Consider the following 21588-nt stretch of genomic DNA (forward strand, 5'->3'; position numbering starts at 1 on the left):
CAAGTGTCCTCCCTAATGCCCCTTGCCCATTTAGCCCATCCCTCCACCCACAACCCCTCCAGCAACCATCAGTTTGTTCTCTATATTTAAGAGTCTCTTATGTTTTGTCCCCCTCCCTGTTTTTATATTATTTTTGGTTCCGTTCCCTTATGTCCATCTGTTGTTTATATTATTTTTTTTTATTTTTAAGAGACAGAGACAGAGTGCTACCAGGGGAGGGGCAGAGAGAGAGAGAAGGAGAGAGAGACACAGAGTCTGAAGCAAACTCCAGGTTCTGAGCTATCAGCACAGAGCCCAATGTGGGGCTTAAACTCACAAGCTGTGAGATCATGACCTTAGCTGAAGTCGGACACTTAACCGACTGAGCCACCCAAATGCCCATTTTGCTGATAGCGCTGCTATAAACATTAGAGTGCACGCGTCCCTTCGAAACAGCACACATGTATCCTTTGGAAAAATACCTAGTAGTGCAATTGCTGGGTCGTAGGGTAGTTCTATTTTTAATTTTTTGAGGAACCTCCACTCTTTTCTAGAGTGGCTGCACCAGTTTGCATACCCACCAGCAGTGCAAAAGGGTTCCTCTTTCTCCACGAACTCACCAACATCTGTCATTGCCTGAGTTAATTTTAGCCAATCTGACTGGTGTGAGGTGGTATCTCATTGTGGTTTTGATTTGTATTTCCCTGATGATGAGTGATGTTGAGCATCTTTTCATGTGTCTGTTAGCTATCCGGATGCCTTCTTTGGAAAAGTGTCTACTCCTGTCTTTTGCCCATTTCTTCACTGGATTATTTGCTTTTTGGGTGTTGAGTTTGAAAGTTCTTTATAGATTTTGGATACTAACCCTTTATCTGATATTTCATTTGCAAATACCTTCTCCCATTCCATCAGTTGCCTTTTAGTTTTGCTGTTTCCTTTGCTGTGCAGGTTTTTACATTGACGAGATCACAATAGTTCACTTTTGCTTTTGTTTCCCTTGCCTCTGGAAACATGTTAAGAAGTTGCTGCGGCTGAGAACAAAGAAGTTTTTGCCTGCTTTTTCCTCTAGGATTTTGATGGTTTTCTGTCTTATGTTTAGGTCTTTCATTCATTTTGAGTTTATTTTTGTGTATGGTGTAAGAAAGTGGTCCAGGTTCATTCTTCTGTATGTTGCTGTCCAGTTTTCCCAACAACATTTGCTGAACAGACTGTCTTTATTCCATTGGATATTCTTTCCTGCTTTGTCAAAGATTAGTTGGCCATACATTTGTGGGTCCATTTCTGGGTTCTCTATCTGTTCCACTGATCGAAGTGTCTGTTTTTGTGCCAGTACCATACTGTCTTGATAATTACAGCTTTGTATTACATCTTGAAGTTGGGAATTGTGATGCCTCCAGCTTTGTGAACAACCCTGACTTCTTGCTTCACTGTATGCCTGAGACCAGGCCAAAAAGCCTGGGATCATCTCACAAGCCTGAAGTCACTCATAAAATGGTCCTTTTCCTCCCACCCATCTGTTTATCTAGAGCAAAGCTCAGAAAACATTTTTTATACCTGGCCAAATAGTGAACACAGCCAGTATTTGCTTTGCATGAAAGTATGGAAACCAACTTCTATGACCTTTAAACTTGTTTGTCAAAACATTAAAAATTGTGGGTTAAAAATGTATAGAATGAACAGTAAAATTAATATTTACTTAGTACAATGTGGCTAAAACATTAGAAACTTGAGAATTAAAGTGTTTAAATTTCTTTGCAAAAAAAAAAAAAATTACCAAGAGTAGCTTGAACAGTGCTTGTGATGGTCTTTAGTCATATAACTTCTGATAATGGAGCAAGCATCGTTTCAATTAGTCTTAGTGAACTGTCACACATCTTTCTAGGATTGGATCAGCTCCCAACATTTTATCCTTTCTCTTTCAATATCACAACTGCTCTGAGAGTTGCTTTACTTTTTGTGGGTTTTTTTTGCCAGTGGTACTTCCACTGGAACATCATTGTTTTTGTCACCACTTTCCTTGTTTCTGTTGATAAGTGGACCTTCACTAGGCTTCTCTGGCTGCACATCCAGTCTTCCAAATCAAGGCAGTTTCAACATTCCCAAAGTAAGCGAGTTCTTCTATCACTCCGCTTATGCTCCATTGGAATTTTTTGTTTTTCATTTTTTTAATGTTTATTTATTTTTGAGAGAGAGAGAGACCAAGTGTGAGCCAGGGAGGAGCAGAGAGAGAGGCACACACAGAATCCAAAGCAGGCTCCAGGCTCCAAGCTGTCAGCACAAGCCCGATGCGGGGCTCGAACTTATGAACTCGTGAACGGCGAGATCATGACCTCAGCTGAAGTCGGACGCTCAACTGACTGAGTCACCCAGGTGCCCCTGTTCCACTGGAAGTTTGCTTCCAGCATTACCACTTTTTCTCTTTGCTGCACTTTTCATCTTTTTTGGTCAATTCCCTCTATTGATTAACCACAGGTTAATCAACTGTAACACGGGTTTATTACTAGGAAACAAGGAGGCAAGAAAACCACATGATTTGCTGTGTGTGTAAACTGAGTAACAGATATACAGTGATCAATCACCATGCATATATGTCATTTACATAGTGATCTGTGACCGAAGAGCTGAAACTTGTACTTTATCCAAGTACCCAGAGTTAATATACTTGGTAACTAAAATCTGTGCGTGTCAAAAACCATGCAAAACAGGGATTGCCTTTATTTCAGACTTTGTGGGTCACAATCTGTTCTAACTACTCAACTGCAGCATTGTAGCATGAAGGCAGCCTTCGACAAACATGTAAATGAATGACCATGGCTGTCATTTCAGTAAAACCTTATTTATGGGCACTAAAATTTTATTTCATGTAACTTTTACTGATTCTTGATTTTTTCAAACATTAAAAAATATAAATAGCTCTTAGGCCATAAGCAGGCAGCAACCATGATACAGTTTAATCTCTTCTTTAGAGAGTGTTTATAAAAACACCCAGTTCAGATTTTCCACCCTGTCATTATAGAACTCAGCAAGCCTTATACGTGCAGTCAGAAGCTATCAAATAGACTCCTAGGGTTCACATTTCTTATAACAACACTGACCATGCATTCCTCAGGTTTTTCCTTTGCCAAGAACACTGTAGCATACCCTCCCATTGCTAAAAACAGCACTACTCTTTCCATTAAAGCAACTTAAAATTCTAAAGACAATGATGAAAGAGAAATTACCTGTTATAATAATTCTCAGACATTTGAAAATCTTATTTTACACACAAAAAATAAGAGCACAGTTCACTCCTCAGTATCAAAAAGCAAAGAAAGCAATCAAGAGTCATTTAATCCAAGTGTTTCAAACAACAGGGGCAACGGTTACCACATTCCCAGAGGGCTTGGTGTTCACAGACCTACAACAGCTGAAAATTCACCATCAAGACATCTTATTTGTGCTGGTTAAGTAACTTGTAAGACATGCACATAACAGCGCTGTTAAAGACAGGCAAATGTGTGTGTGCTGGTATAGAAAAATGTCTAAGACTGAGAAGGAGAAAAACAGGAGAATGGTTTATGTATTGTAATTGCTTTCTAAACTTTTAATTAAGACACGTGTATGAATTTACCTTTAAGGAAAGGAACTGAAGGAGGGAGAGAGACTTTTCCAGTTTTTTTCCATCCAGAATACACAGTGTGAGTATTCTAATCTTGTGAATACATTACTTTTTGTTGTTGTTGTTGTTGTTGTTAAGGGTCAGCAGTGTTTTTTTCAGGATAGTGGAATATGGTCCCTGCTGTGTAAAATTTTCAGTTAAAGGGGCACCTGGGTGGCTCAGTCTGTAAAGCGTCCGACTTCGGCTCAGGTCATGATCTCATGGCTTGTGAGTTTGAGCCCCACGTTGGGCTCTGTGCTGACAGCTCAGAGCCTGGAGCCTGCTTCCGATTCTGTGTTCCTCTCTAGTTCTGCCCCTCCCCTGCTCGTGTGTGCGCGGGCGCTCTCTCTCTCTCTCAAGAATAAATAAAACATTTTTAAAAATTAAAACAAATAAAACAAAATAAAAATTTTGGTTAAAAATTTTTAAACTACATGAGAAATAAAATTGAATGTGCTAAATTCCTTAGGATCTTGAGCAGTATGAAGCAACAAGTGTTTGGTGAATAGCTATTGTATGTAAACAGGGTCACCATACAATGTACCCTCCAGATGAGGACATTTTTCAGAATGAAAGGGGGCATTCTTAATAGTCACTCTGTGACATAAAGTGGCATAAATTGGAACCCTCCAAGGTAAACTGGGCTAAGTAGTCATCCCTAGAAAGCATTGACTGAGGATGCGGTCTTTTGCCCTTCAGGGGTTTATAATTAGAACAAGGCTCGCTTGGGCAGAAAAACAAAAGTCAAAAAAATCACATAACATAAAATATTTCAATCACATTACAAGCCCTGAAATTCAAAGGGCTTGTAAGCCAACACAAGGTACAAAGGAAATGACCAAAGGTTCTGGTATGGGAAGTGACACATATGAAAGTCATTTGGAAAAAGTGTGTAGGACAGATCCTCATTCTGGTAAAGGATCTATGTGTGGAGGGATCCCTGGCTGCCATTATTATCCACTGTCTTACCTAACGCAGTCTTCCTAACCTCCCTGTTTTTTTCCTCATTCATAACATGGGAACAACAGTACATTCAATAAACACATACTAACCTAACAATAAAGCTGGAAAATGTATAAACCCCATATTCTTTTTCTTTTTTGAGAGAGAGCCTGTGTGTAAGCAGGAGAGAGGGACAGAGGTGGGGAGGGGAGAAGGGGAGGGAGAGGGAGAGAGAGGAAGAGAATCCCAAGCAGACTACACACTCAGTGAGGAGCCCAACCCCACAACCCTGGGATTATGACCTGAGACGAAATCATGAGTTGGATGCTCAACCAACTAAGCCACCCAGGCGCCCCTAAACCCGTATTCTTTAATTCAGCAAGCCACATGTTCACTGATTTAGGCCTGGCTGGTTTAAAAAAAAAAAAAATCCTGCAGATTTTAGAAGCTTGGAATATATAAATGGAAGAATCTTGGGGGGCTCAGGAAGATAAAGCAAAGCTCTGATTGTGAATCCAGTGTAGCTGTGACATAGTAAGAGATAGATTTGGTCACTGCCCCCCGCCCCCCCAACCGCACCTTCAGACACAGAGGTTTCTAAAATCCTTGTGGTTTCTTGAGTGCTAGGAGCACCTTTGTTCTAATAATTGGTCTTTGACCTGGGTTCCTAACACAAGAGTTAAGAGCCTGGTAATCTCTGGAGTGATAATGAGATGACTGGTGGCTGGGGGGCCCCTATATAGCTTCTGGATGGGGGCTGGTTTTCAGAAAGACAAAGGCAAGATTGAAGGGTTGGAACTTTCAGCCCCACCCTCATCCTCTAGGAAGAGGAGGTGAAAGGGAGTTTCAGTTAATCAATCATGCCCACAGGATGAAGCTTCAGTAAAAAAACCCTAACTGAAGGGGTTAGGAGAGATGGGTTGGTGAACACATCATGTACCAGGAGGGTGGCTCACCCTAAACTCCATGAGGACAGAAGCTTCTGTGCTGGGGACCCTCCCCAGACCCTTTACTCCAGATCTTCATCTGGCCATTCATCTGTATGTAAATGTATCCTGGAGTTCTGTGACCCATTGTAGCAAATTACTGAACCCAAAGGGGTTGTGGGAACCCTTGATTTATAGCAAGTAGGTTGGAAGTACAGGTGACAACTTAGGACTTTCAATTGAAGATGGGGGGGGCAGTCTTGTGGGACTGAGCTGGTAATCTTCGGGGTCTGTGCTAACTCCAGGGAGTCGGTGTCAGAAGTGAGTTAAATAGGTGTTCACTTAGAACTGGAAAACTGCTTGATGTGGAAAAGCCCATTGATCTGGTGTCAGAAATACTCTGCAGAAAACAGGAGAGTTTTCTCTTTAAAATCCATTTCGTTTAGGGTAAAACTAAGAATGTGAGCAAGAGAACTATCTTGAGGACATTATAAATATAACTCAGCCCAAGATGAAGTGAGGGTCTCTCTGTGTGATTTACACATGTTCTGGATACAGTTAGTATAAAAGTGTTTTTCGGCAAATTTGTTAGCAAAAAGTCCCCTTTTGTGACATCTAGACTTGTATCGCCTGGTCTGGAATACACTATTAATCTTGAGGCTGCTTTGACAGCAACTTGTCTGGGAAAGGGCATTCACTCACTGAAACTTGAATTCACTGGTTAGCAGTAAAGTAAGGAGGCTCAGTCAGTTTCTCCTCCATAGGCTCCACTGAGATACATTCTGCGGGTGCGGATGGATGCAGTTCTTAACAACTCAAATGGGAGGAATATCTTTGACACACCGACCAAAAACATAAACAGTGTTAAAGATTAAAGGAGTTTTGTATTCCATTATAAGCACAAAGCTTTGAATAAGTAGTAGATATTATATTTTTATGAAGGCCAGACCAATAAAGGGACAGTGGGAATGAAGATAAAAAAGAATGACACAGTTCACTAGAAAGTCCAACCGAATATGATGACTGATGCGACCCAGGGATAAGGAAGACCAGAAGTACCACCTCAAGCTGGAGTTGATCAAACCAACTCAACCATCATCACTCCTCCCTTTCTCTGCCCTGTGACCATTTCCATGCTTAAAGTGACACCATCCCTTATCTGCACCCATAGTAAGACAATGGCAAACTATCACATGGATCAAAGTCCTGCAACTCCACATTACTGGAGATTAAGAGTTCAGAGCCTGGGGAAAATAAAAACACAAATGCCCTGGTTACCCATTTGGACCTTCAAGTATCTTTTCACCAAGGAACGAGAGAATTTTAAAAGTTCTGTGTAAGTGGAGAAGTACTGAATATCAGAGATGAACTCTTGGCTGTTTTAATTCTACCATGCCAAATTCCAAAGTTGACATTTATTCTGTGACCAGCCTTATTTGAAAGTGATCTATAAATCCATGTATTTTGGTTAGCTGGGCAGGTTCTATATACTTAAGTGCTTCTGTTTTCAGTACAGAAAACTACCCATCTCCTCTAGGTTTGGGTGCCTGGAAGTTGTCATTATTAGGATAAGTAATTCAGAAACTTCAAAATAACTGCTAGGTATTTATAAGGAAAGAACATTTACAATGACAAACCCAACTTAAATTATAAGACTCATAAAATCTTGTTTTAGACATAAAATCTTGGCATTTTAGATATAACATTTTGATACATAAGTTTACATTTTATAAACACCAACACCATGCAAACCACCATTCCTACCCACTGTCACCTCATATTCATCACTCAAACAAGACTATAAATTCTACCCTTACCTAAATCTATAACTAGAATCACAGTAGCCCATCTGAATAACTTGGAAGGAAAGTTTCAATGTCTTTAATGGGTGGGACTCCCTGTTAATTCACATTCAGGGAGGGGCACCTGGGTGGTTCAGTCGGTTAAGCATCCAACTTCAGCCTTATTTGATCATGATCAGGTCATGATCTCACGGTTTGCGAGTCTGAGCCCTGCATCGGGCTCTGTGCTGAGAGCTCGGAGCCTGGAGCCTGCTTTGGATTCTGTGTCTCCCTCTCTCTCTGCTCGTCCCCTGCTCATGCTCTCTGTCTGTCTCTCTCTCAAAAATAAATAAACATTAAAAAAAATTTTTTTTAATTCACATTCAGGAATTCTTAACATTTTCTGAATAGTGGTCCATTTTCACATATTGATCAAAACTAATAAATCCTCTCCTTAGAACAGTGTTTCTCAATTTTTTTCCATTATCACCCCCTAAAGACCTTTTTAGAAATGTTTCCCTAATCACCCCATTAAATTTCAATACCACGGACATACTGTATACTTATTTATGTGCAGTGGCCATTTGAAAGGTCACTATTGATAAAATCTAGTATTTTTTCACCTGCTTAAGGGCATGCTCTAGACTCTAAATGGCAGACGTAAAGACACACACAAAATATGACCTATGAACTCAAGGACTTCAGAAGCCATGGACCCAGGACCCTTTTGGTGAGATCCATCTCAAACACTAGTGTGTAAAACAGCTTAAATTCTTGCCCTCATCTCAAAAATGGATTTCTAATAATGGAAAATGTACTTCAAATAATTTCAAAGTTACCGGGACTCAGCATCCATGTTCCAGCGTTCCTTTTCAGTTTTCAAAAGATCTTGTCAGAAACAACACGTGAAAGGACATTGTGACCAGGACTGCACAAAGACACCCATAATCCTCATGCTAATACTTCTGGGGTCATCTGTGAAATCTGCCTTAGTCATGTCACCAGTAGGCCACCGGGCTTCCTGGGGTTGATGAAGTCATTTCAGTGTGACCCCTCCAGGCTTCTCTCCCCTCTCACATGAATCACGGGCTACCTCACCACTCAGCTAGCCTCGGTCTAGCCTCAGCACGTAGCAGAGGCTCGGCTTCCAGGCCAACTACCTCAAGACAAGCCTGAGAGTTGCAATGACTTTGGGGATAGGTGAAATGAGGAGTGCTCCAGGAGCCAGGTGAAAGAGAAGTTTGCTTTCTCTATCACAGGCCAAGCTCTCAAATGCTGACCAGAGCAAAGGAATGTTTCTGGTGGAAAGGGGCTGCGTTGCCCTCAGTGGACCTGAAAGTAAGGCCCTCATTGTCTTTAGAGACTGTTATCATTTGTATCTCAAAGGCCATGTTTTCAATACTAAGACACACCAAACCACATCTTACTGTTCTTATAGTACTTGTCACCACATATATATTCACTGTTTGTTTGTTTACTGTACTGTCCTCCTCTCCGAGGTAGGTGCCATGGATCAGGAGGTCATTTGTTTTGTTCAGTGCTATTTCCAGCGCCTGAAATTACTGTACCTGGCACTTGGTAGGTGTTCAATAAATACGTCTTGAATAAATCAATGAATAAATATTTCAGACTGTCCTGGAACCAAACTGTCTCGACAGCAAGCAAAACAAGTGCTTCTTCTGTGAAGGGCAAAAATACAAGACGCTACTTGGGAGAACCCTCAGCTGATCACCAACACCAACTGCACGTTAGCTCTCATCTGTCAGATCTCCAACCACTCAGTTTACAACCATCCGTGGGGGTGAAGAGAAGAGAAAGGAGTGGTGACTAATAACATGCTTACTGGAGAAGTGCTGGAAACTTTGTCCATTCAGTCAAAGTTCTGGGGGAACTGTAATTAACCCAAGAGGTTGATGGAAACTGAAGATCACTTGAAAGTGCAGTGGAGGCTCTCAAATGAAGGCTGCTGTACTTTTCTCTAGTGGAAATTCCCAAGAACAATCAACAAAGGACTATGAGCCCAGTAACCATTAATGTGAGTTCTGATGCCCACGTTCAGGCATAAAGTCACTGGCAGCAGGAACTACATTTAAACTTCCCAAAGGAATTGCTGAGGTTCTATTCTGAAAAGGAATACACAGTTGACTTTCCTCTTTATGATTTTCTTAATAACATTTTCTTTTCTCTAGGTTACTCTATTCTAAGAATACAGTATTTAATACATATACAAAATATGTGTTAATTAACTGCTTATATTATTGATAAGTCAACAGCAGGCTATTAGTAGGTTAAGTTTTGGGGGAACTAATCAAAAGTTCCATGTGGATTTTCAACTGTACCCTGTGCTGGTCAAGGGCCAAATGTATTATCTGCCCTTGTACTGATCAAAATTAAAATTACGTATTTTGGGGCACTCCAAGTAACAGGATTTATCACCTAGGACGATATTTAAAAAATCACACACATATGTGCCCACCTGATAAGGGCTTTTCCCTTGCTAACAGCGATGATACACACACACATACCACACTGTACAATTTATAAGCAGCTGTTATTTTTTTTGACCTCCATTTACTAAGTGGGGCACATATTTTCTTTAATATTTATTTTTATGTATTTTTGAGAGAGAGAGAAACAGTGAGTGAGGGAGGGGCAGAGAGGGAGAATCCCAAGCAGGCTCTGCACTGTCAGCCTGATGCAGGGTTCAAACCGTGAGATCATGAGCAAAAACCAAGAGCCAAAATCAAGAGTCATACACTTAACCAACTGAGCCACCCAGGCGCCCCTAAATTGGGCATATTCTTAAGATGGGGGGCGTGGTGTCACAACTCAAATGCTTAGAGATACAGTGGGCAGGCCAAGTGCATAAAAGACTGAGGGAGAGTAGTCTATGCCCTTTCCAAAGGAGCACTATAGGTGCTATGTGGGAACACTGACCTGGTGCTGCTCATCTTCACATTTTTCAGGCAGAGCCCCAAGACAAATTTTTCCATAAAAAATTCCCCAGTTCTAGAAACTATACAAGTCACATAAAGCCTGTTTGAGGCCTCTTGGGAATGAACAGTTTATAATCTGTGTGTTTTCCACGGCAGACTGGCACTCTCCCTGAATGCTAGAAACACCCAGAGCAGCACCAGCTCTTCCCCACCTCCATCGGCAGAGGTCTGGAGTCAGGACACTGTCTAGCCTGCAAGTGTCACTACATCCCATGCCCCTTCCTATCCGCCCTCCAACACCCAGCACCTGCTCAACATTGTCAGTCTTGAAACCACATGACACTCCTATCACCTGCTTATCACATCAGCCACAGACTCCTGAATTACCCCCCTTGTCCCCATACATCCTGTTTTGTTCCCATCTCTCTTCTCCCTAACTCCCGGGGTTTCCAGGACTTAGCAACTACTGTAAGCAAAAATCTTTCATTTCCTCAATCTTCTTTCTCAACATTCTCGTCACTTTCTTACTCTAACCAAACTCCGCTCTCCCCTGAGGACATGCCTTCTCTTGTGCCCTTCCAAGAGAGTAGGGCTCCTTGCTCCTGGAACTGCTTCTACACCATTCTCCTCCTGCCCTCTCAAACCCTAGCCATTAATCTCATCATTAAAGTAGATTATACCCCACCCTGTGTATCACCTGCTAACTGAGATCACTACTCCTCACTTCATGACTTCAGCTCTCAGTTCACGGTCTTCCATGCTGCCTCTCATTCTCAGTGATTTCCACACCCAGGTAGGTGACCCTCGAACCATCCTGGCCTCATACTCATCTAGTGGCACCTATGCAGTTGCAAGTGGCTGGAGAAACACCTCGCTCTGAGTGGAAGACCTTGCTGCCTGAGAAAAATCAAAGCAATCAGAAGAAAGCGGGGTGGGGAATCAAAACTACCTCCTGCCTCAAATTAAACTATCTGAAAGCTTTCAAACAAACAGAACTTCAGATAAGCAAGGTCGTTAGTTCACACAGCCAGACAGCAGTACTTGTGAAAGGTCAGGAGGTCCAGCCATCTACAGCAACCAGAAAGGCCACTGGGAAAAGAGAAGGCGTGACTCTGTCAATTACTATTGTGTGACCTGAGGCAAGACCTGTAACTTCACCACCAACCAGGTTGTTTCAAGGATTAAACAACACACGGGAGCTCAGAGTAAGCAAGAGGTTAACCCTAAACTCAGTTTTGAGAAAATCCAGGCCAGGTAACTGGAAGGTACATCCTAACATAATCACATCACTGAAAAAAGTCCAGGAGTACTGTCAAATTCTAGTTCAGGTTGCAAGAATGATCAACGCTTGTATTCTTGATTCCTTAACCTACGGACTTAATCCTCTCCCACCAACCCTTGATATCCCCGTTAGCTCATTTTTCCTGCCTCCAGTGTAGGGACATTAACAGTCTTCTGAAGTCACCACAGGTGATGACTTGGTGTGCACACATCCTTTCTCTCCTTCCACCCAAAATGCTGGCCTATAAAGCCCCCTGGCTCCTCCCGACTTCTCCCACCTCATATCCTCCTCCAATTATCTCCCCACCCCCACCCCCTCCTGCTCCAGCTATGATGGTTCTCTGTCTTTTCCTTGAATACCCCCAGGCTTGCCCCCCACCTCAAAGCCTTTGTACTCCATCACCTCCAACTGGACTCTCATCCACAAGGTTCTTATGTGGCTGCTGCCTCCTCATTCTTGTTAGGGCTCAAGATGTCACCCTCCTCAGAGAGACGTCCCCTGACCACCTGAGCTGAGCAGCCCCCATCATCTTACATCATCCTGTTGTGTACTTCACCTTGTTCATTTACTTCTTAGTAACTTAATACTGCGGTGGCTGCTCTTTATCTAAATGTTTACCTACTCACTGTCTCGGTCCCCCCCCCCCCAACTAAAATATAAGCTCTCCAAGTGCAGGGACCTGGCTTGTTGGAAGTTACAAATGTGCCACTGGTGCCAGCACCATCCCTGACATATAGCAGGGGCTCAATAAGTTTTGCTGAATCAATGAATCCTTCTTTCAAAAGTGTTTCCCCCCCCCCCCCAAAGCCTGGCTGTCCTTGTCTGAAGCAGTTGAGATTATAACACTTGTTCAAAAAGACGTTTCAGGCCAAACTTCCATAAAATGTAGAGGTTTAACATTGGGCCTTGTTCTCCGCCAGCTTCTAAGGACCAGTTTCACAAACCCAACCCCAGCTTCTCAATGCCAATACTCTTCTTATACCAAAGGGCCCAGTCTTGCACCCTGGTAACGTTTCTCCCCTCCAACATTTTTGCTTTGCTTCTCCTTCCTTTGAAACACCTTTCTTTTTGGAGGCGCTCTACTGCAAATTTCTCCGGAGGCTGTCGTCCAATATCCAAAGAGGTGGGCGAGGGGGCTTTTTGTCAGAGGCTAAAACTGCGTCACCTAATCCAACCCCCTCTCAGGCTTGGCCTCCCTGGGCTTTTCTGGGCCATGGAACTTTCCTCTGACAGGAAGTGGCTGGTCTTCTGTTGAGCCTCTCACCCTTTTCCTGTTGGCCAGTGCCACTCCTTCTTGGTCACTAGCCCTAGTCTCCTCCCTCACCCGCAGGAAACTTTACCAACCCGGGCTCCGCCGCTCGTCCTCACTCCCAAAGGCTCCCAAACCTCTTCCCCAGACTCAATCTCCCGCAGCCGGCTCCACCACGCCCCCGCTCCACCAGGTCGCCCCCAATTTCCTCTCCCACCAATTCGCCCTGATCATACCTCACCCAAGGCCCTTCGCACCCCAACGCAGCCGCCAGACCCTAATGTCCCACCCTCGGCCTCTCTGCCTCCCGCTCCTCCCAGGAGACCCTCCCGGGCCCTCACCGTGGACGCTACGTTCTCCGTCGGCCGCCTCAGCCCCGAAAAGGAGCAGCGAGGCCAGCAGGGCGAGGAGCACCCCGCACCGCCTTGGCCCACACAGCTGCGCCATGACGGGCTCCACCCGGCAGCGCAGGCGAAGCCTCAAGCGGCTGGCCGTTAGGGTCTCGCGATCAGGTGCGGGAAGACCCTTGCCGCGCACGCGCACTGGGGAGCCTCGTGTTCAGGTGCTGGCGCTCCCAGAGGGTCTGCGAGGTGCCGCCCTGGCGCTCCCGCCGGAGTCTCGGGGACTACCCCTTGTCGGACCTTCGGTGCGCGGACGGTCTGTCCGCTACGCCCACGACGCTTCAGCCCGCCTCTCTCTCGTTCCTTGCCTCCGGCGACCCTTCGCCGACTCTCCCACCGTTCAGACCCCCACCACACCCACAAGCGCTCGGTGGGCGGTAGAGCCAATGGCGGGCGCCTCGAAGCAGCTCCCGAAGGTGGCCGGCCGGGGAGGGGGCGGGGCGCACCTGGCGAGGCGGAGCACGCAGAGCGCAGGCGCAGGGAGCAGGCACCTGGGCGGCAGTCCTCCTCCCCCGGAGCACCTGCGCCGGCCCCAGGATTGGGGGAAAGGGGCGGGGCTTGCGTCGGCTCCGCCGGGGGTAGGACCTAGCAGGTGAGGAAACGCAAGCCTGCTGAGCCCCGAGGCTCCTGTTACCTGCTCCGAGGTTTGGTGACGTCCGAGTACCCTCGCTCCTGGGCTGGGCCTCGGGGTGGGAGGAGAGGGTGCAGAACCTGTGGCTCCAGGCTTGGAAGCCCGCCTCGTTTCAGCCCCCCTTTGAGGGCGAGGAATTTACTCCTTTCTACATGCCAGCGGTCACTGAGCGCCTACTTGGCGCGTTACTGGAAATCCAACAGTGACCACGTCAGACTGGCCCCTTCCTCACCAGACTGGAACAGCCGAGAGTAGTGAAGACAGAAGTATAGGGTGGGGGAGCGATTAGAGTGGGGGAGTGACGGGGAAGCGCAGACTGAATGATCAAGGACTGGGGCGGTGGAAGTGAAAAGGCAGCTTTGATAATGAACCCTTGAAGGATAAGAAGGGCTGACGGACGAACATTCCACATTGCAAGCAACAGGAACAGCGAACGCAAAAGTCCTGAGGCAAGAAAGACAACAGTGCCTTAAGGGATACAGGGCTACTCCCACTATTCAGCCTCCCTCCTGTCATAATAATATGTGGAGAGCCTTAATTAGGTTATCAAAATGGTGTTTACCTTAAGCAGTTTTGTGCATTTTTTTCTAAAGATTTTAAGTAATTTTACCCAACCTGGGGCTCGAACTCACAACCCCAAGATCAAGAGTTCCAGGCTCTATTGACTGAGCCCGCCAGGCGCCCCCACTATTTTCTTTACTGTATTTTTTTTAATGTTTGTGTTTGAGAGAGAGAGAGAGAGAGAGAGCGAGCAGGGGAGGGGCAAAGAGAGCCAGAGACAGAATCTGAAGCAGGCTCCAGGCTCTAAGCTGTCAGCACCGAGCTTCACGCTGGGCTGGAACTCACAAGCTAAGAGATCATGACCTGAGCCGAAGTCAGTCGCTTAAGGGACTGAGCCACCCAGGTGCCCCTATCTTTATTTTAAAAAATTTTGTTGGGGGGCACCTGGCTGGTTCAGTTAGTTAAGCGTCTGACTCTTGATTTCTGCTCAGATCATGATCTTTTGGTTCATAGGTTCAAGCCCCACATGGGGCTCTGCACTTACAGTGCAGTTCATTCTCTCTCTCTCTCTCTCTCTCTAAAATAAACAAATAGGGGCGCCTGGGTGGCTCAGTCGGTTAAGTGTCCGACTTCAGCTCAGGTCACGATCTCGCGGTCCGTGAGTTCGAGCCCCGCGTCGGGCTCTGGGCTGATGGCTCAGAGCCTGGAGCCTGCTTCCGATTCTGTGTCTCCCTCTCTCTCTGACCCTCCCCCATTCATGCTCTGTCTCTCTCTGTCTCAAAAATAAACGTTAAAAAAAATTTTTTTAAAATAATAAATAAAATAAAATAAATAAATTAGGGGCACCTGGGTGGCTCAGTCGGTTAAGCATCCAACTCTTGATTTCAGCTCAGGTCATGATCTCATGGTTTGTGGGTTGGAGCCCCATATCGGGTTCTGCGCTGACAGCTCAGAGCCTGCTTGGGATTCTCTCTCTTTCCCTCTTTCTCTGCCCCTCCCTGCTCATGTGTGAGCTCTCTCTCAAAATAAATAAACTTAAAAACAAAAAATTCTTGGTCCATCATCTTCTTTAATCTCGCAGTGAGGTCCTAGCACCCAGGGTCAAGAATCTGTGAGGACAAAGGTCTCTCTAGCACCCAAATCCCCGACCCCCATCCCATCCCACTAAGGCAGAGCTTGAGCTGGAAGACAGGACTATGGTGAGAGTTGAGGCTGGAGAGGAGTCACAGGTTCATTCATCCATTCATTCAGGCATCTGTCTGTTCATTCAGCATATTCACTGACCACCGACCATGAGCCGGGTACTGCTGTAAATGCTGGAGAAGATACAAGAGTGAACAAAGTAAAATTCCTGCCATGGTGAAACTCACTTTGTAATGTTGGTAACAGTGGTGGAACTAGCATATTTGACACCTGGAGTGGATAACTTTTGAAACAATTTTTTAAATATTTATTTTTGAAAGAGAGAAAGAGTGAACGGGAGAGAGAGAGGGAGACACAGAGTCCAAAGCGGGCTCCAAGCCCCATGCTGACAGCAGAGAGCCCAACAAGGGGGCTCAAGCCCATAAACCACTAGATCATGACCTGAGCCGAAGTCAGATGCTTAACCGACTGAGCCACCCAGGCGCCCCGTGGATAATTTTTTATACCTCTTCCTCACTACCAGAAAGTTATTTCAGTAAGAATCATGTAAGAATCACCGTTTTATATGTTCTCTAGTTTTAAAATTAACAATTGAAAATGAATAAATTTCAATTTCAAAGATATTACTCAATTCAGGAAAATATTTCATTTATGAATGAAAATTTTCACTTACCAAATAAAAATACTGCATTTTGCAGTTCATACCGATTCACTATTTTAAACAAAAATTTCAAAAGAATATGTAGAATGACAGAATAATTTCTTCATCTTTACAATCATTGTGCTATCATTTTAGTTTCTAATCTATTATCACTTAAATGAAAGATTATGTAGAATCACAGAGATTGGAGACTCAAACTGTACAAGCCCAAATGATACCAAATTGTTATGAACTTACTATCAAAATGAACCTGAATCTTCATATGGCAGAGGTCAACTGTATACCTGGGAGTTCTCTCTCTATATTTTTTTTTAATTTTTTTTAAACGTTTATTTATTTTTGAGACAGAGAGAGACAGAGCATGAACGGGGGAGGGTCAGAGAGAGGGAGACACAGAATCTGAAACAGGCTCCAGGCTCTGAGCTGTCAGCACAGACGCGGGGCTCGAACTCACGGACCGTGAGATCATGACCTGAGCCGAAGTCGGCCGCTTAACCGACTGAGCCACCCAGGCGCCCCTCTCTATATTTTTAAATTATTTTTAAAATTATTTTTAACTTTATTTATTTATTTATTTAGTAAGTAAGTAATCTCTACCCCCATTGTGGGGCTTGAACTCATGACCCTGAGGTCAAGAGTCCACATGCTCTACTGACTGAGCCAGCAGTTACCCTGGGAATTCTCTACATTAACTTCTCTAGAACTTTGTAGCAAACAGATGTTGGGTAGCCCCCATACTCATGGGCTGTATAACCCCCTTCCCCTCAAGGGTGAGCAGGACCTGGGATTTGCTTCTTCTCAATAGAATATGGCAAAGGAAGTTCATGATTATATTATGTAAAACTCCTTTTTTAAATGTTTTTTTTTTTTGAAAGTGGGGGAGGGAGACAGAGGATTCCCAAAGAGACAAAGTCGGACACTTAACCGACTGAGACACCCAGGCACCCAAGACTCCTTCTTTTTTTTTTTTCCCCCAAGACTCCTTCTTAGTGGACTGGAGAGAGAGACTCTCTTTTGCTGGCTTTGAAACAAATTAGCTGCCACATAGTAAGAGGACCTATGGAGAAAGTTACATGGCAAGGACTTCACCTCTAGGAGCAGAGAGCAGCCCAAACTGATAACCAGCAAGAAAATGAAGACCTCATCCTTATTAGGTCAAGCAATTGGAAGCAGATCTTTCCGCAGTTGAGCCTCCGATGAGACAGCAGCCCTGGCTGGCACCTGGATTATAGCTCAGTGAGACGGTGGAGCAGAGGGCCCCCCTAAACCATGCTTGGCCTGGATCCACAGAAACCACGAAACAGTAAGTTTTAAGCTACAAAGTTGGTGGTAGTTTATTATGTAACAATAGAAAACTATTACGAATACAATGTTTACTAAAGTATACAGTAATAAAAATAACAGGAAGCCTTTTATTAAAACTCAACAGTAATTGTGTCAATTGTTTACAAGTAAACCAATGAAAGATTTTTGGATTATTTTGGAGGATTATTTCTATTGCTTTATTCTACTGCTTAGAAGTTGTCAGCGCATGGTGTAATAAAAACTGGGCCAACTTTTGGCCAGTTTTCATTTATTTTTTAAATTCTCTGCGGACAGTGCACCCCCTTTCTGCCTGTACTCTGGTAGACCACACCTATTGCCCTTTGGCACAGCAGTTGCAAAACAGACAATAAATAAAACGAGTACATTGTATACAATGCTAAAATGTAACATTATGGATAAAACAGAGCCAGGTGAGGGGGCACGGGGGTTACAATATAAGATGGGGTGTCAGACAAGACCCTACTGCACAGATGACACTTGAGGGAGATGAAGGAATGAACCCTGCTGATATCACGCTCAGGAAGAGCTTCCCTGATGGAAGGAACTATTAGGGCAAAGGTGTGAGATGGGACCACACTTTATAGCGGCTGCTTTTAAACAACAGGTTCCAGCAATGGAAACTTGATCAAGGCCAAAGGGCCCACAGCCACCACCTGGCTGAACACAGAAGGGCCCATCGGGAGACCCACCTCAAAATACCCGTAGGCCCTACCTGACCAACGGGCTCCTGACAACCAGGCACAGTTACTAAGAAAGAGAAAATTCCACATGTCCCCATACCTCCTCACCTTCTCACTTTAAATACGCCCCCCACCCACGGCCTCCTTGCAGACAGCCTCTCCTCTGCTGTCCTGACCGCTGCCCCCTTGGGGCCTATTCAATAAACTTCGGTCGCCTTTGTTCTGCTTCAGGTGAATCCTTTCACCTCTGAGCCACTGGCTTCCACCTGATCCTTGCCCCACATTGGGGACCCCCATCTGATTCAGAGAGACACCCCATGCTTGGCAGAGCTTTGAATGCCTCAGGACAATGGGGAGCTATGGAGAGTTCTTTGTTTTTTAATATAACAGCTTTATTGGGATATAAGCCACATACCATACAATTTACCCTTTTAAAATGTACAATTCAAGGGTTTTAGTGTGTTAATAAAGTTATGCAACCAACCCTACAATCAATTGAGAAAATAGCATCATCCTCAAAAGAGACCCTATATTCGGCAGTAGTCGCTCCCCTTCCCCACAATTCTCTCATCCCCGGGCAACCACCAATCTAATTTCTGTCTGTAGATTTACCTATTCTAGACATTACAGATAATTATACAACATGTGGCCTTTTGAATCTAGTCTCTCTCACTTAGCATGTTTTTTTTTTTTTTAATGTTTATTTTTGAGAGGGAGAGAGGGAGACAGTGTGAGCAGAGGAGGGGCAGAGAGAGAGGGAGACACAGAATCTGAAGCAGGCTCCAGGCTCTTGAGCTGTCAGCACAGAGCCTTATATGGGACTCAAACCCACGAATGTGAGATCATGACCTGAACCGAAGTCGGATACTTAGCCGACTGAGCCACCCAGGTGTCCCTCACTTAGCATGTTTTGAAGGTTCATCTATGCTCTAGCATGTGTCAGTACTTAATTTCTTTTTTTTAAATGTTTATTTATTTACGTATTTTGAGAAAGCACACAAGAGAGAGCATGGGGAGGGGCAGAGAGAGAGAGAGAATCCCAAGCAGGCTCTGTGCTGTCAGCACTAAGCCAGATGTGGGGTTCAATCTCACAAACTAAGAGATCATGAGCTGAGTCGAAATCAGAAGTCAGATGCTCAAGTGACCGCAGCCATCCAGGCACCCTAGTACTTAATTTCTTTTTATTGCCAAATAACAGTCCATTGTATGGATGTACCACATTTTACTTATCCATTCATCAGTTGATGGGCTATATTCTTTCCACCTTTTGGCTATTATGAACAATGCTGCTATGAACATTCCCGTACAAGTGTTTGTGTGAACATATGCTTTCAGTTCTCTGGTATAGTCCTAGGAGTAGAATTGCTCAGTCATACAGTAACTCTTGAGTTTTACCTTTTGAGGAACTGCCAGACTGTTTTCCAAAGTGGCTGCACCATTTTACATTCCCATCATCAGCGTATGAAGGTTCTGATTTCTCTGCATCTTTGCCAACACTTGGTATTTCCTATTTATGTATTTATGTATGTATGTATGTATGTATGTATTTATTTATTTAGAGGTGGGGAGGAGCAGTGAGAGAGGGAGAGAGAGAGAATCCCAAACAGGCTCTGAGCCGTCAGCACAGAACCCAATATGAGGCTCCAACTCACGAACTGTGAGATCATGACCCGAGCTGAAATCAAGAGTGGGATGCTCGACCAACAGAGCCCCCCAGGGCCCCTTAAAGATTTTGTTTTTTAGTAATCTCTGCACTGAACATGGGGCCCAAACTCACAACCCCGAGATCAAGAGTCATTCACTCCACTGACTGAGCCAGCCAGGTGCCCCCCCACTTCTTTATTTTACACACAAGTCAGGGGCCCCTGGGCGGCTCATTCAGCTGAGGATCCAACTTCGCCTCAGGTCATGATCTCACCGTTAGTGGGTTCGAGCCTCACGTCGGGCTCTGTGCTGACAGCTCAGAGCCTGGAGCCTGCTTCAGATTCTGTGTCTCCCTCTCTCTCTGCGCCCCCCCCTCTTTCTCTCAAAAAATAAACATTAAATTTTTTTTGAGATACAAGTACCTTATCAGAAATATGATTTCCATTTTTTCCCCATTCTGTGGGTTGTCTCTTCACTTTCTTGATTATGTCCTCAAACACGAAACTTTTAAATTTTGATGATGTCCAGTTCATCTATTTTTTCTCTTGTTGCTTATGCTTTTGGTGTCATAGCTAAGGAACCATTGCCTACTTATAGATAGTTTTAAGCAGGGATGGGGCATGGCCAAACTTAAGTTTTAAAGTATCATTTTTGCTGCTTAAAATTAAAAGTGGGAATACTGGGGGTGCCTGGGTGACTCAGTCAAGCTTCCTACTTGATCTCGGCTCAGATCATGATCTCATGGTTCATGAGTTCAAGCCCCACATCAGGCTCTGCATTGATGGTGTGGAGCCTGCTTGGGATTCTCTCTCTCCTTCTCTCTGCCCCTTACCTGCTTGTGCACTCTCTCTCTCAAAATAAATAAATAAACTTGAAAAAAAAACTTTAAAAGAAGTGGGAATACTGGTGGGGCGCCTGGGTGGCTCAGTTGGTCGAGCATCCGACTTCAGCTCAGGTCATGATCTCATGGTTCGTGAGTTCAAGCCCTGCATAGGGCTCTCTGCTGTCAGCACAGAACTCACCTCAGGTCCTCTGTTACTCCCCCTCTCGCTGCCCCTCTCCCACTCATTCTCTCTTTCTCATTCTCAAAAATAAATAAACATTTTTTTAATTTAAAAAAAGAAGTGGGAATATTGGTGAAGTAACGGACTCCTGTGATCGCCCTTGTTAAAATTGCAACCCCGCCCTCATTCCATTTCCCCTTTTCTGCTTCGTATTCCTTCATAGAACTTGTCATATTCTAATAAGCTGTATAATCGTGCTTACTTATTGTATTTACAGCCTGTCTCCACCACGAGGATATCAAGTCCCTGAGGACTGGGCTTGTCTTCTGTTCTCTATCTCTAGTGCCTAGAACAGTGCCTGGTGTGTGTGTGTGTGTGTGTGTGTGTGTGTGTGCGCGCGCGCGCGCACGTGCGTGTGTGTATACTACTGAGATTTTGCATATATATGTATATATATATATAAAGTTGAGAGGACTGAAGGGAGCAGGTGCCCTCTCCCTGTGCACAGGTCACCAAGAAACCCGTAGGGAAGGGTGTTGGGGAGGAGCCTGGTAATAACTTGAGTGGTTATTACCCATCTGGATGCTATCGGGCTTAGGGAGCCTGATATGAGAGAGAAGCTAACAGACGACATGATGTCAAATGAATACACACTTGTTGAATAGAATGAGTGAATAAATGAACGAAAGGCTGCGTGGGTGAATGAATAATTGAAATAACGAACAAATGATGTGCTATGAGTACTCTAGTTCCATTTTCCCTTGCAGAGACAGATGGCACGCGGGCTCCTGCACCGTCCCTTGAAATCGCCAGGGGGCGCAGAAAGGCCGGGTCCCCAAGAGCCTGTCCCAGGACCCCGCCCCCC

The 21588-nt window shown here is 44.6% G+C and overlaps 1 protein-coding gene across 1 annotated transcript in view; it reads right to left on the reverse strand.

Moving 5' to 3' along the window:
- SPINT2 (serine peptidase inhibitor, Kunitz type 2) overlaps positions 1-13581 on the reverse strand; it is a 28262-nt gene extending 14681 nt beyond the window's left edge. The window contains exon 1 of the mRNA XM_049620885.1: positions 13074-13581. Coding sequence (XP_049476842.1) covers positions 13074-13179 — 106 coding nt within the window. The 5' untranslated portion in view covers positions 13180-13581. The remainder of the gene's footprint in view (positions 1-13073) is intronic.
- Positions 13582-21588: the final 8007 nt, after the last annotated feature.

This window comes from Panthera uncia, assembly GCF_023721935.1.
Source record: "Panthera uncia isolate 11264 chromosome E2 unlocalized genomic scaffold, Puncia_PCG_1.0 HiC_scaffold_19, whole genome shotgun sequence".
Classification (NCBI taxonomy): Eukaryota; Metazoa; Chordata; class Mammalia; order Carnivora; family Felidae; genus Panthera; species Panthera uncia.